General features: G+C 35.1%; 1 protein-coding gene and 1 non-coding gene across 2 annotated transcripts in view; both read left to right on the top strand.

The window, feature by feature from the left end:
• The first annotated feature begins 5,762 nt into the window (after positions 1 to 5,762).
• Positions 5,763 to 15,523, top strand: part of Gp210 (nucleoporin 210) — a 246,615-nt gene continuing 236,854 nt past the window's right edge. Inside the window, exons 1-11 of the mRNA XM_073992963.1 lie at positions 5,763 to 6,025; positions 6,214 to 6,700; positions 6,761 to 7,218; positions 8,490 to 8,646; positions 8,710 to 10,092; positions 10,153 to 10,395; positions 10,458 to 10,735; positions 10,864 to 10,960; positions 11,017 to 11,149; positions 11,205 to 11,411; positions 11,479 to 11,589. Coding sequence (XP_073849064.1) covers positions 5,865 to 6,025; positions 6,214 to 6,700; positions 6,761 to 7,218; positions 8,490 to 8,646; positions 8,710 to 10,092; positions 10,153 to 10,395; positions 10,458 to 10,735; positions 10,864 to 10,960; positions 11,017 to 11,149; positions 11,205 to 11,411; positions 11,479 to 11,589 — 3,715 coding nt within the window. The 5' untranslated portion in view covers positions 5,763 to 5,864. The remainder of the gene's footprint in view (positions 6,026 to 6,213; positions 6,701 to 6,760; positions 7,219 to 8,489; positions 8,647 to 8,709; positions 10,093 to 10,152; positions 10,396 to 10,457; positions 10,736 to 10,863; positions 10,961 to 11,016; positions 11,150 to 11,204; positions 11,412 to 11,478; positions 11,590 to 15,523) is intronic.
• LOC141387854 (small Cajal body-specific RNA 8) lies at positions 11,664 to 11,795 on the top strand. Its single transcript, XR_012408670.1, has one exon.

The following is a 15,523-nucleotide window of genomic DNA, read 5'->3' on the forward strand; positions in this document are numbered from 1 at the left end:
CATATCCGATGATAGGACGAATTGCCACTTTATATAAGAGCAATTTTGTTCTTTCCGGGAGATGCTTGTTACTCAAAATTGGCGATAGTCGACCAGCGGTCATTTTAGCTTTTTTAAGTGACGTTCTAGCGTGATCGTTAAACTTGAACAGCTTGTTAATGTGAACACCTAGGTATTTTAGATTGTTCTTGAATGGAATTTGCACACCTTCTAAGCGAGGTTAAGAATTTTGGATTCCGGGACCACACTCCTATGGCACTTCCCAGATGCATTCATAATGCAGATCGCCATCGATTTTGAGGCATTTATTGTGATTCCCCATGTTTTGTAGTACGTGTTGATTTTATCCAAGTGCAAAGCTGCGGAATTTAAAGCCTGAATTGGGGAATAATTGTGGCTGTAAATTAGGCAATCATTTGCGTACAATATTGCACCAGAGTTGTCGGAAACATGGGGGAAATCATAGAGGAACAGGTTAAAAAAAAATGGTGACAAAATACTGCCCTGGGGGACACCACTGCCAATAGCTCCAAAAATTCGACATGGTATTGTTGATTGATATTGCAAATTTTCTATTAGTCAAATAGTTCAGCAGAATTTTTGTTAGGAAGGGATCCACATTCAGTTCAATCAGCTTGTAAATTATACCTTTATGGTAAACTGAATCGAATGCTTTTTGTATGTCTAATGAGATTGCTACCGTGCATTTTTCTTTCTCAGGTTACATGTAATATCGCTATGTAGTTTTAATAAGGCATGATTTGTGGAATGGCCAGCCTGAAAATAGAATTGAAAGGAGGGAATTGGTTGGATCGTGAACTCATTTTCCAATTTTTCTCTTATGATGCGCTCAAAAATCTTTCCTATATTGGGCAATAAAGAAATTGGTCGATACTCTTCTGGTGTTATACTGTTAGCTTTTTTCTTCACTGGGATAATTTTTGCAACTTTCCAGGAATTAAACCATGTTTATATTATAGCCTTTTGCAGGGTTAACCTTCTTTATGAGAATTTGTTTGACGTATATGTAATGGAATTGACATGTAAAACCCAGGGTTTGTTAAATCCGGTTATATATAAACGTACTATTAGGAAAGTATCCATTATTTTGACAATTGTTGAAGATTATAGTCGTGAACTTTATAGCTGCCTCGGGAAAATTTTTTATCACATAGTTCGATATACTATTGATGGTACCACTCGATTTTTTCCTATAATTTCTCATTATTTGATTTTTATCTCAGGAACGTCGGTGAAGTGAAACTTATCCGGGTTGTTTAGAGAGTTGAAATCTTCACTGAAAGAGTAAATGTGTTCTGTAGTCGCGGTCCACACTAGCATGAATTTCATTAAAAAAATTCATGAAATTAGGCGTTCTTAAATCGAATTCCCCACTACAGCAATTTTATGATTTTTCTCTACTATGGAAGTCGATCTAGAGACGCATAATTTAATGCAACTTTTTCAATGAAATCACTCTTGTGTGGACCGGGACGTAGTCGGCCCTAAGTACTCCGCTATACGATTTTCGATGTATGGTAACGGTCTTTCTGGAACATTTTTGCGAAAGGTCTCCTCATAATGATCGTGAAATGTTTTAGCGATCTCAGGTGCAGTAGTGTCAGTCATATTTCCTTTTTGGATCTTTTGGCAAAAGGAAGATTTGTTTTTTCCAATCACTCGATAAATCTCTTGGAATGCATTTGGACTTGGCTTTATATTTTTCAACTTATTGTTGAAGATGTTGGCCTCCTCTTTGTCTATTAATTCCTTTATTATAGTTTTAAGGAGTTGTATTTGCTTGGATAGAGTTTTGTATTCACTACTTAGTCTATTGCCATTTCGGTGATAAATCTTTTTTAGCTCTTTTTGCCATAAGTGTTTTGTTTTGAGGAACTTTTCTATATTTTCAGGTAATGGAATATGACGTTTTTTAATTTCAACTTTAGAGCTGTGTTGATCGTGAGTGACGTGGAAGGTACTCTCAAATTCATGTATATAGTCGTCAATTTCATTGTTAATAAGGTTTCTGTTCTTAGGCGGCATAATGAGGTTTATGCCTACCTCAAATTGTTGACGGTATGCGTCCCAAACTGTGGATTTGTATGAAATAACAACGCTTGGAGGTCTCAAAATGATATTTCCTCCACTGAACGATATTTGCATTTTTAACGGAAAATGATCCGAAAATGATGGGAGGCTTGTGATTTTGTAGTTAATATCATGCAAGTCAATCATCCTGGTACTAATCAAAAAATGGTCCAAATAGGAAAGACCATTCGGAAATGATGGAGATGATGCACATACTCGAAAGACATCGGTGGAATTGTCTAGCAACCAATTGTACAGCGATCTTCCATTAAGGTTATCCATAGAGTCACCCCATGTCATATTTTTGGCGTTAAGGTCGCCACCAAAAATAAATCCGTCATAGTTTGCCGCGGCTGATAGGCAGCTATTCAGGCTCGATATTAGTTGCTGTGTGTTATAATTACAAGGAATATAGAGTGACGCGAATAAATATTTATGGGTAATGTTGTTTCTCTTTGATTGTATCTCTATAGACACCTGGTTAAATGAAACGCTGTTCAAAGCAAAGTGTTTAAAGCTAATGGTATCTTTTAGTAGAATAGCTACTCCGATGTTTGAGTAGTCATATATGAATGTGTACCCACATATATTAACCCTCGTTTTGTTTCGTAAGTGACACTCTTGAATGAATGCAATGTCGATGTTGTTCCTAACAAGACATTGTTGTAATTCTAATTGGCGGCTGCGATCTAGTAAGGATCGAACATTAAAAGTTAAACAATTCAGCGATCTATGGATCATGACTATCTTTAACTTTCTTTAGGATACGCAAAAATTCTGATTTGGCGTGATTTTTTGACATGTTTTGAAAATCGGCAAGGAAAATGCTTATTTCCTGCTCGATGGTGAGTTCCTCTGGCTGAAGAAACAGGCTGGAAAGTTTTAGAAATTCATCTATGATAGAAGGCTTGTTGGTTGGATCAGTCGATAGACGTAAAAGACTCGCAAACGATTTGTTCGGAGAGACATGTGACCGAAATGTTACTAGTTTGACGTTCTGGTTAGCAGCTTTTTTTGCGTTTGGTGCCTCTTGTATGCGTTCCTTTCTTTTCGCTACGTAGTTTTTAAAAGTTTGGCAGCCTCTCCAATTAGCTGTATGTCCAAGTGTCTTACAGTTAACGCAGTAAGGTTCTGATGAGTCCGTTTTTAGCCTCAAGCACTCACCTGGCAGATGCTTCTGATCGCACTTTACGCATTGGTCCCCAGCGCTGGCGGCATTGGATTTCCATATTTTTTCTTTTGGGGTTTTCCCACGTTATTGGCTGGCTTAGAAGGCCCCTAATATGTGAAATTTCCCTGAGTCCTTTCCCAGGTAATAATGTCACCAGCAGAAGACCAGTGTCAGTGTTATTTTTAACAGATATTGGGGTTGTGAATTTGGCCACCCTCGCTACAACTTCAGGTATAATTTCGTCAAGAGCACCCTTAACGTAATCGGTGTCTATGCCATAGTATAGGCCTCGCAGTATAAAAGAAGATTGCTTCAATTCCTTCGGTGTGAAGGAAATAGCATTGCTGCATGTGCACCAGGGTCCTATAAGTAAAGTTTACACTTATTCTGGCCAATATTTTTGATTCTAAATTCCATCCTTGGGGTTTTCTTTTCTAGCTGTTCAGCTAGTCGTCCCACGTTTACGTTGTACATGAAAATTGGTGGACAAAACGTCTTCTTGGTGTTTTGATCCTTGACGGGTTCCACTCTAGCATTTTTTTGGTTATGATTTTGTTGCTGGGTGGTTTCGATGTCGAGATCTGCAAACATAGCAAATCTATTTTGATTATTCGGATCGAAGGTAAGGTCCGTGATATCAATATCTGCAGGTGGATCTGCCTCAAGTCTTATACGTTTGTTGACATTGATGTTTGTGCCTTTAACGGCAGTCGTCAGTTTTGATGATGCAGGTTGCTTAGTCACATCCATGACATCCGTAGTAGGTGTTGCAGGTACCATCAGAGAAGTTAATTCCTGATGGAATACCTGCTAAAACACAGTGATAATTAAAAATTCCGAAATTAATAAATGAGCGCTTAAAAATTGCAATCAACTTGTTAGGGATCTACAGATCTTTTCAAAAAAAAAAGTAAAGGAACAGACCAAACATGTTGCGAAAAACAGAGTTTTACACGAGGATTTATGCCAGATTTAAAACAAATAAAAAAAAAAAAAGTAAAGGAACAGACCAAACATGTTGCGAAAAACAGAGTTTTACACGAGGATTTATGCCAGATTTAAAACAAATCCACTCAATACGAGGATTTATTTTTGTATGGGAAATCTGGTAGATTTTGGCTGGATTTAGCAAATAAAACCTGATAATGTGCTAAATCCGGCTAATGAAGTCATATCTAAATGGCTATAACGTTTGCATGAGAAAATAAAAATGAAAGAAAATGGAAGAAAAAATCTTGCAACGAATAACAAGAAGAGGCAACACAACAAACACAGAAAACCATGTACATGGGTTTCACTACTTCATAACCCCTCGTGTATAAACTTGACATCGCCATGTTGAAATCGTGCTAGTCTGACCATCGACTATGGAACTCGATCTAGAGACGCACAATATCATGAAATTGTTTCAATGAAATCGTTCTAGTGTGGACCGGGACATATGAAATCAAATGAAAATATTGATATTTTCATTGCTTTACATTGGTTTGAGAGTTACGAATTTATACACAAAGAATAATTTCAGATTACAGAACCTTGTGTACACAGTTTCACCCCCTTCACACCTCTTGCCTATAAAGTCATTTTCACGATAATGAAAATTTGCATAGTCTGGCATAAGACCAAGAGGTTTGTGTACACAAGGTTCTGTAATCTGAAATTATTCTTTGTGTTTAAATTCGTGAGTCACGATTTACATTAGGCGAGGTTACTTGCGACAATTTTGCTCGTTCCTTTTTAATAGCCCGTTTCCACGGTACGTCGTTCGTTCTCTATTCGTTGTTCGACCCATAACTATGAATAAATTACTTATTTCCCCACACAAAATTCTATGAACGAACGACGATTTTTCGATGTCAAAAACAGTACAAAATATGTGTGTTCGTTTACTCAAAATTTGTACGAATTGTTACTGGATGTTGTTCGTTTACTCTACAGTACAATGCAAATAACCTTAGTCGATTGCAAGAAGTTACTGGACTTGTACAAATTTTTAAAAATTGTTGAGTAAACGAACACACCTAATGTCAACCCTGCTTTTGACAGATTAGGCCATAAAAAGAAAAAAATTGCAATCAGCTGTTAGCTGTGGCCTACCTTTACTTTATACTACCATGATATTATGTATCCTTCTAATGCTTGGTTTACATTTATGAAATCCACTCGATGAAATCCAGATGAGATTTCATTTGACGTTTGAGCTATGGAATTGACAGTTGAAATTGAGTGGATTTCGTAAATGTAAACTTAGCATAAAATTTGGTGGATTACCGCAAGAAATTTAATAAAAATTGGAGATTTTCATATTATTGTACAATATTATGGCATTTTTAGTTAAAAATATGTTCAAAAACTGCATAAAAGCATTGTCTCCATTATCCGGGAAAATCGATTATCCGTAATGCCTCCGGTCCCGACCATAACGGATAATCGAGGTCCGACTGTATATACATATTGATACTTCATCCCCATTTTGTTTGTTGGGTTACTAAATTCTACTGCTATTCATTGCAACTCTGCCGGTATTTGAAGCTGTCAGTTAAACGTGCAAAACGAAACGTCAAAAGTATCTGTCGCATGAGGATTAAACGCGCGTAGTATCATGGACAATATATTTAAGTTGTTAATTTTATTACTATTTTTGTGTGGAAAACACGAAATTGAAGCAACAAAATTGAACTTTCCTCGAGTTCTTCTGCCTATTTTTGATAAAATCTCTATAAACTTTACTCTGCAAGTCAGCGAAAAAGGATGTTACAAATGGTAAGTGGTACAGCACTAACCTTTGCGACAGACACACCATGAGGTTGATGTTTGTTGTTGTTGCAAATAAGAAATAGCGTTGCGTTTTGTTTTGTTTATATGAATAGATCCACCACCAATAACATAGGGATGACAGAGTTGGCGTCTTAACCTTAAAATCTAATCCTATTGACTTCGTCTTTTTCCAGGACTTCATCTAGACAAGATTTAATATTAATTACCCCGCTTTATGAAGATGCTGACGATAATGAATGTTCATATGAAGCAACAGTTACTGTACTGACACGGGAACGAAGACGAAATACTGCTATCGTTTTGGCCGAGAATGTAGCCACTGGCGATTCGTTGCGTTGCGATGTCATTTTGGATGTTATAGATAGACTAGGTGTCGAGACAACAACACGCCAACTATATCTAGAAGAAGCTCCCGAAACGTTTGTTCTTCATGCTGAGGACACACAGGGCAATGTCTTCACCACTTTGGAAGGTGTGGAATTCAATTGGGTTATATCCTCCCTAAACAAGGACAGTAAGGATTGGTCATCTGCTCTAAGGTTTTTAACATTCACTGAAAGCCCTTACCACGAAGTCCCCAAGTCATTGGAAAAGTTTGAGGCACAAGGATTAAAGGGATACATGGTGCTGTTGGAAGGCATAAATACTGGAACTGCGAAGGTAAAACTGAAAAGTAAATCAAAGGAAATCTCATTTAAATTATGTCCAAACTTTCTCTAGGTTACCGTAAATCTTCCATATCCCGAGTATGGCTATGTTCGACCAATAGTAGTCTACATTAATGTTCTGGCCAATATAATTTTGGAACCATCGGATGTTTATGTTCTACCAGGCGATACTGTCAACTTCCGTATTTTGCAGCTGAAAACAGGCAAATTACAGGAGATTTCCCTAAACAATCAATATTTTTTGGAAATTGAAGATAATAGTGTGGCCAGTATGAGGGGTGTTTCGGCAACTGGCCTTAAGGCCGGCACTACTATGGTTGTATTGCGTGATCGGAATGTTCCCAATGATGGTAGTATCACAGGCGATAGTGAGGCAATGAAAAATGCTGTTCCCAGTGCTCGGTTGACGGTAGCAAATCCCAAAAAATTAGGATTGAGTCTATTGCCGCATAACAATTGGATAACCGTTGAAGGAGAAAAACATGAAATAGCCATAGATTTGTTTACACAGTAAGTAATTACAGGACTATAGGATTATTTTCCAACATTTTAAATATGAAGATAGAGACTTAGTTAATTGAAACAATTTATTTTAATTTATTTGACTAATACAGTAACCTAGCCCATAGGGCCATTAGCGGTTCCAAAAACAGCTATACAAAAACTACTCTCAGTTTGCTTATATCTAACAATATTTCTTAGTTTATCGTAAATAGAATTATACATAACAATAAAAGCAAAGACTTATAAATTAACAAGCGTAAATATATAACAAAATAAACATGGAGTCAGTCGCGGAACAAGTATCTCTGTGTTCCTCATAGAACGAGAAAACGTGAACAGACTCAACACACAGACTCAACACGCAGACCCCAACTTTAATACCTTATAGAAAAATAACATTGACCGCAAACTCAAACAATTTTCAAACGTACAACCAAGAAACTCTTTAACTCTCTAACAACTCTTTAACAAATTCTGCCAAGATACTTGCTTCCTTTTTGCTACACTTTGTAGGGACCAGAAAATTTAGGGGTTGTAATATACATGCTTTTTTAGATGCACAAAAGCATATTCAGCTGAATTAGGGATAAACAATACATGTGGAAATTCTCTCATTTCTCTTTCCCGCTTTACCTACTAAATTCCGTAAAAAACTGATTCTGAGAGAAAAAGACTTTAAATTTGAAATTTTGTTTTTCTTGCAAAGAAAAAGGGAGTTGAGTAGAGATCTAAGTATTTCTCACAAACTTTGTAAAAAATGATTCAAATAATACAGTCTGCTTATTGTTAAAGAATTATATTATTAAATTCTTTTGTACACAACATATCGCTCATTTACTAAAAGAGTGGCTTAGCTGAAAAAATGGGTTTTTTGGTGTTAGCAATTTCTATTTTGTCTACAACTTCTATTCTATCTTGTGTCAAATTTTCAACTTGATAAAACTCAACAAGTTGCAGCTTACTTTCTAGGAGTTTGGCATAAATCTTAAAAAAAGTTTTTTTTGATAAACTCAAAGCACGAAAACACTTCAAATAATCATGCTTGATCTTGCACAGAAATTTAGCACTGATATATGGCTAGCTCTTTACAAAAGATAGTTCATGTATTTTGTTTTGTAATATCCTTTTTATATTGGTCAAATCTCAATCGGCAGCTTAAAACACGTTTTTCTTGAAACTTGATTTTTTGAGATGTGTCACTCTTTGAGTAAATAAGCAATATGTAAATGTATAATTTCCCATGATCTAAATTCAAATCTCTATTTATACCATTTCAGTGATGACCATAAAATTACTTTGGGTTCCCGGTACTCTGTTAGTTCGGAAATAGACGAGTCGCTGTTTTTTGTTCAAAAACGTAGCAAGAACGGATCACGTCTGTATGGTGAAGCCATTAGGGAAGGCGTTACACCAGTTTACGGATCTTTCAAAGATGTATGTATAATACAGATGTTTTATAAGTTTATAGACGTAAATAATTAATTTATGTTTTTACAGTTAACCGCACAAGCTGAATTACAAATCTACAGCGAATTAACATTATCGCCAGCTAAAGTTATACTACCATATGATCCCAACATAATTAAAACACAAAGAATTCAGTTCCAAGCGAGGGGTGGTGATGGATCCTATGTTTGGGTGTCACATCAGCCGCGTTTCTTGCACATAAATCAAAACGGCCTAGCCACTACTGTAATACGCGATTCAAATGCCAAGGGTGGTCATGATACATATGATGGTACCACTGGAACATTACTAACTGCTCACGCACATGTGAAAGTAGCATTGGCAAAGAATCAAAAAATCTCTCGGCATGCCGATATTTACTTTGTACCACCTGTGAAATTGCAAATTGTCAAATATAACTTTGAGACAGCTCTAAAGGACTACGTTCAATTGCACGTGGCAGTCTATGCATATGTTAACAACACTCTAATGCCTTTAACAAAATGCGAAAATCTTGTTTTTGATTTTGAGTTTTCTAACCAGATATTCCAAGTTGATTATAATGCTGCTTCAGCTGCTAATCTTGACATGGCCCCAGAAGCTTGTCAAGTAGTTCATTTGCGCAGCACTGCAGTTGGACTTACCAACCTAAAATTGTCTTATAAATTCCGGGAGAAGCTTTTGAAAGACGAAGTCACCCTAAGTGTTTTTGAACCTCTAACAATTCTGAATCCATTAGAGAATCATGTTGTTCTGCCGATTGGTTCGTCACGTAATGTCATCTATACAAATGGTCCCCAGAGAATATACACACTTGAAGCTGAATTGACTAAGGGCGTTGATTACAATCAAAATATTGCCAGAGTTTTCGAAATAGAATTTGACACACAAAACAATGTTTATGCCTTTACAATACTGTGCCGTGAAGTTGGCGAAACATCTCTTGAATTTACTGTTTTTAACGCATTACTCACACCCAATTTCCAACCCTATCACTCTAAAATAACCACCACCATCTCTTGTGTCAAACCACGGTTTCTTAATTTGTACACAAGAGAACAATTGCGATCATCCTGTCCACTAGAAATGAGAAATGCCTTGCTGCAGCTTAAAGATCAAGATGATAAATTTGAAATTGAAATCGAAGTTCAGGATGCTAAAAATCGGAAACTGATGAATATTACTTCACTTTTTATCGATTGGGAATTTGCAGCTGGGGAACAGCGTTATCACAGCGGTGCCATTATGCATCACCGTCAAACCGAAGAAGAATATTTGGAGGGAATTCGTTTACCGGGAAAGGATATATTGGTGACGCAGCTCAATGAAGTGGCCCAAAATTTCCGCATCAAGGGTGTTGTAACAAAATATGATGACTTAGTGTTGAGAAAACAAAATATACATCCAGAAGAACCTCCATTTGGCATCAAAAATGTAAGGTACTATTATAACAATTATTGGCAGAATAATAACTTGGTTTTTTTTTGTCTTTAGCCCAAAACCGGAGATGTTTCTACACCCATTATTGAAAATGAAATCAGATTTATGACGGTTAATAGTACCTTCTTCCCTTCAGACCACATAAGCATTTTCTTAGCCAAGGGTCGTCGTGAACGCATACCAATGTCTCAAGGAAGTGGTTTCTATGACTTTCAATTATCGGAATCTGGCATAGTGAAAGTGGAATTTGATAATAAAGAAAAAGAATTGATTGTTTCACCACTTCGTATTGGTCATGTATGTTTCTTCGCATCGAATTATGTCGATTTGTAACATAAATATTTCCTATATTATTACAGACTCGCCTCGAATTGATTGATCGTTGCTTAATGAATGAACCAGCTCATTTGTCTATATCGGTGGTAAGCATTGGAGCTATACGTGTGGAGGTAGCCGATAGAGTTGAACGTACAAAGTCTATTGAGGCAATTGTTAAATTATATGATTCGCACGATAATCTACTGCATATCGATCCATTTAATTTGCAAATTTATGAATTGTCGGAAGAAGTTTTCAATTCAAATATTTTAAGTATTCAATTGGGTGACCAAGTTGATTTGGGCATTGGGGAAATTAGGTAAGCGATATATAAACATTACATTAGAGATCATTTAGATTTTTGACATTTGTGATGTGAATTTTAATGAGTTGTATGGTTTTTTGTTGGATATTTTCAACTGTTATGGATTTTACACCGAATTTCAGATACATCATAACAGGTAACCATTTGGGCGAAACGAAAATAGTTTTCAGTTCCGGCAGTGGAGAGATGCTGGTATCTAGTGAACCTGCTAATGTTCAAGTAAGCTACATTTTTCAAAATTAAAAACACAAAAAATAACAATTATCAATATTAAGGTATTCCCACCTTTGCGTTTGTATCCCCGCAACAGTACATTGGTGGTAGGTTCAAGTGTACAAATTTATTACCATGGTGGCCCACATCCAGATGTAAATATAGTCTACCATGTACATGATCAGAAGGTTATATGTAAGTATTATAGTCTAGCTAATCGTACAGTTTAAAAATCTTATTTTTTATTCAGCTATGGAATCGGCCGTCGTTACTGCATTTAAATTGGGCGATACAAAGATTACTGGAAAATGTATTATGACAAATCCTGTAAATGGCAAAGAAGTTGTTGTTTCTGAGGACACTGTCGACGTACACGTCGTACCGTTGGTTAACATACAAATAAAAACACCACTAGTTCGAATTCGTAGTGGAGCAGTCATGCCAGCTTATATATGGGGTAATTTTCTTATTTCTTACAGTAGTAAAAATAATGATTTTTATATGTAAGAACTTTTTACATTTAGGTACTCCTGATTTATCTCCAATGGTCTTGGGTACATTGTCTAATATGCATATAACTTGGTCAACTAATCAACCTGATGTAATTAATATTTACAACATTTTTGCTGATGCAGGTAAGTTTATTATAGGCGCAATATGAATATATTCAAGTTCACTTTTCAGTCTAATGTATTCTAATACCCACCTTTTGAATCACGATACAGCATTATTTAGGCTAATTCATCCTATAATGCTCACAAAAGATTCATATAAAAAATTATTCTTTGATGAGCCTGAATGGTTGAGCTTCATTTCAGGAACAGATACGGAATATACAGTAGAAATCGTTTTTCTGATTCGAATAGATAGATTAAAATTAGAATTTTTTATACACCTGTCAGGACTACAAAGTTTTTACAATTTTGTATCGTTTTTTCACATTTCTGTACCCTTATACCAACACACCACTTTTACTACTCTGGCCATTTAATAAAATACGGGAACAGACCATTATGTTGTTCAAAAACAGACATTTTGGCTCTTCAAAAAAAAAAAAAATAAAATAAACAGCCCTATTCTGAACGCATGGGAGTTGGGAATTTTTTCCCATTCCCACATTTTCGTATTCTGAACAAAATTTTGTGGGAGTTTTTTCCGATTTCCCATCTCCCCTCATTCTGAATGAAGTTCGAATTGGGAATTTGTTCCCATGGGAAAAAAGTATACATTCTCTATCTTGAATTGTGGGAGAATTTTGTGTCTTTTTGTGGGAAAAATCTCCCCAGCAAACAGTGTGGGAGTTTGAAAAAAATTTTAAGAAATGTCATATTTTTATGAAATTTCATATTTTAAGACATCTACAGTGTAGATTCTACACGACAAAATTATTGCAAATATTTATAATCGCCATGTGTTTGCTTAATAAAAGCATACAAAATGTACTGTAAAATATGTCATTAGTATACTTCGGATTTTGCATATTCTTATATGATACAACAACCTGCAAGATTCTAACATGTTTTACACCGATACAAAATTTTCCTTTATGTTATCGAACAAAACAAAAAAAAAGTAGTAAAAATTAGTAGATTTTTGCAATTCTGGAACACACCATATGTATTGAAATACGAGAAAAAGAGTCATGGTTGATTCTGTTAACGCAGCACAGCAAGTAAAAACAAATCAATTTCAAAAGAATTTTTGGCAATAATTATTAAAATATATTGGAAAATAACCATAATATATACAATCTTTACAACTTTTATTCATTTTCGTAATATAACCTTCGGGTTTTTTTTAAATCAGAAGACTAACGTTCTATTGAAAACGTGTTAGTCTGCTCAACGACACGACAACGATCACACAAACGTACATACGTATATGCCAAATTATTGCAATGCTATTCCATTTTCCGAAATGCCTTTTCTTGAATAGGATCGTCATTTTTGAACGTAGAAGCTTGAAATTTTTCAAGGGCACGGGTTTTAGTTTTAGATTCAATCAAAAACGTATTTTATTTATTTATTTTTTTTTGAGATACCTCTCCGGAAATTTATGGTGACGATATGTAATAACACGCAAAAATATGTAATAATTGAGAAAAATATCCGAATTTATCTTTTTGAATTTTTTTTTAAAATATGCAAAATACGAGTTCTAGCGATCATTAGGAATAAGTAAAACTAGCGATATACTCGTTAAACCCCTAACTAAAATTACTCCTATCAACATACAATTTTTAAATTCGTTGCAAACTTAAAAAGTTCCGATTACTTTATACACAAAAATTATTTTTGCCTAATAATTAAAAAATGCTTACACCAATTCGCACATTCTGAAGAAAATGTGCTTATTAGAACAACATCACACATCGTTGACTCCATTCACTTAAAAATCCATAAATCAATGCACGGTTGTTGAATTAAGTGAGTTGTGCTTTTGCTAATCTAATTCAAAAACCGTGAATTCAATGCAAATAGGCATTTTGTATTACAAAACAAAATTACAGCTCCCAAAAGTATGCTATAATAATTTGGTGTAACTAATTTCGAATTTCGAAATTTCAGCTCCCATGGTTTGCTCTTCCCACGTCGTTTAGAATATGTAAAACGTGGGAATGGGAAATTTCGCTCCCATGGGAAACAGCTCCCATGGGAATGTTCAGAATAGGGCTGAAAATAAAATAAAAATACCTGAAAATTTAGGATTTGCGAATCTATTTCCTTTATGCTTCTTTTCCTTCAATTCTTATTGTCTGAATTCGGCACAAAAGGCTCTTGTGAACTAGTCTTTTAACTTTTCTTATAACCTTTTCTGCCTTGTTTTGTTCCAATTCTTGTTACTCCTGTCATTTAGGAGTCGATTATCGATAACAATTATCGTTGAGTGGAGATGCCAGTTGTCAAAATTACTTTATGTAAGGCAACCTTCAACTGAAGTTGCGAATCTCAGTTGACTAACCTGCTATTTTTCAGCAACCAGTTATTTTCAGTTGGAGTGAATATTTTCGAAGAAACAATTGTTGATTATTTGCATGATTAATTAATTTTGTGTATCAAAAATATAGTGAAAATAACAACAACAGTTTGAAATATTAATTGATAAGTTGAGTTCAAATCCAATGTGCACATGGGTTCCATCTATACAGCCGACTACACCAGGGAATTTCGTTTTTGAATAAAAATGATTTTTTGTATTTTTTCCTCCTCCGTCAACTTCGAAACGATCCAATTTGTTCTCTATCAAGTGGATAACTTCCTTCAATACGTTCGATAATGTAGATTGAGCCATGCAATTGTTGTAATCATTGCCATGGGACTTTTGAAAACTTACCTCCGCAAAAAATCTCAACGCAGCGCACACTCTTAAATGTGGGAGTATTGCTGATGATCTGTAACTTACTTTGAAGTCATCCTTTAACGTTTCCACAATGTAAACTACGGTATTCTTTGGCAATCGAAAATACGCATTAAACCTATAATAATTTACTGATTATACAGATCTTTCCATCATGAGCTTCAACTTACAGTACATATGGCAATTTCAATGGATTCGACTTGTCCCTCAAATTTCTTCTAATAGATGTCATGTCCTTTACATTTTCTTAATCATCAAAAAATAATTCCACTGAACTTATAATTTTAATAAAATAGTTTTTTTTGGCGAATTGTGTCTTTTGGATTTAATAGCCCAGCAAAAATTCGGATCCATTAGTCATCACGTAACCCATTACAAAGTAATCATTAATCATCAAAAAATAATTCCACTGAACTTATAATTTTAATAAAATAGTTTTTTTTTGGCGAATTGTGTCTTTTGGATTTAATAGCCCAGCAAAAATTCGGATCCATTAGTCATCACGTAACCCATTACAAAGTAATGTAAACAAGCTTCTTTTCCCATTACATGTAATCTGAAAACTAATGGGATACTTCTTAAAAAAATTACAAGGCAAACCTACTTACTTTGCTCCTCACTAAGTAATGAGGACGGTGGCACAGTGAGTGTGTGTCCGACTATAAATCCTAGGGTTGTGTGTTCAACGCTCACTGTCGGCACGCGAGTTTTTTTTTTTAATTAAAAAATAACAGTTCGTGGTGCACATGTGCACTGCACATTTAAGTTCTTAAGCAACCCTTAATGTTCGCGTGCGTGGCATAGTATGTAGTGTCTTTGGCTTGAAATCAGAGGGTTCGTGTGTTCAACTCGCACAGCGAGCGAAATAAAATAAAGTAAAATAAAAGTAAGAAGTGCGATGAAATTAAAAAAAATCTCTACATCAACTGTTCTAAAAATATATTTTTTTTTTCAAGACTGACAAGTGTGTAGCACCAACCATCAGTCGAGTCTAAAAATCTTGAATTTCTCCTCCACAAATGAATGATTTCTACGTTTTTTGTGTTCCTACACGAACATTATTTTCTGTTTTTCAAAATTGTTTATTGACAATTTGAAAATAAACACAATTCACCCAGACTGATGAGGGTTCATTTTGAAATCAAAACTATTTTGATTTTCATCAGTCTTGAAAAAGTCGCACATACATTCTCAAAATTTCAAAAATTTACA

Source organism: Musca autumnalis, unplaced genomic scaffold, assembly GCF_047663935.1.
Source record: "Musca autumnalis isolate F117 unplaced genomic scaffold, ASM4766393v1 scaffold_5, whole genome shotgun sequence".
In the NCBI taxonomy this organism is placed as follows: domain Eukaryota; kingdom Metazoa; phylum Arthropoda; class Insecta; order Diptera; family Muscidae; genus Musca; species Musca autumnalis.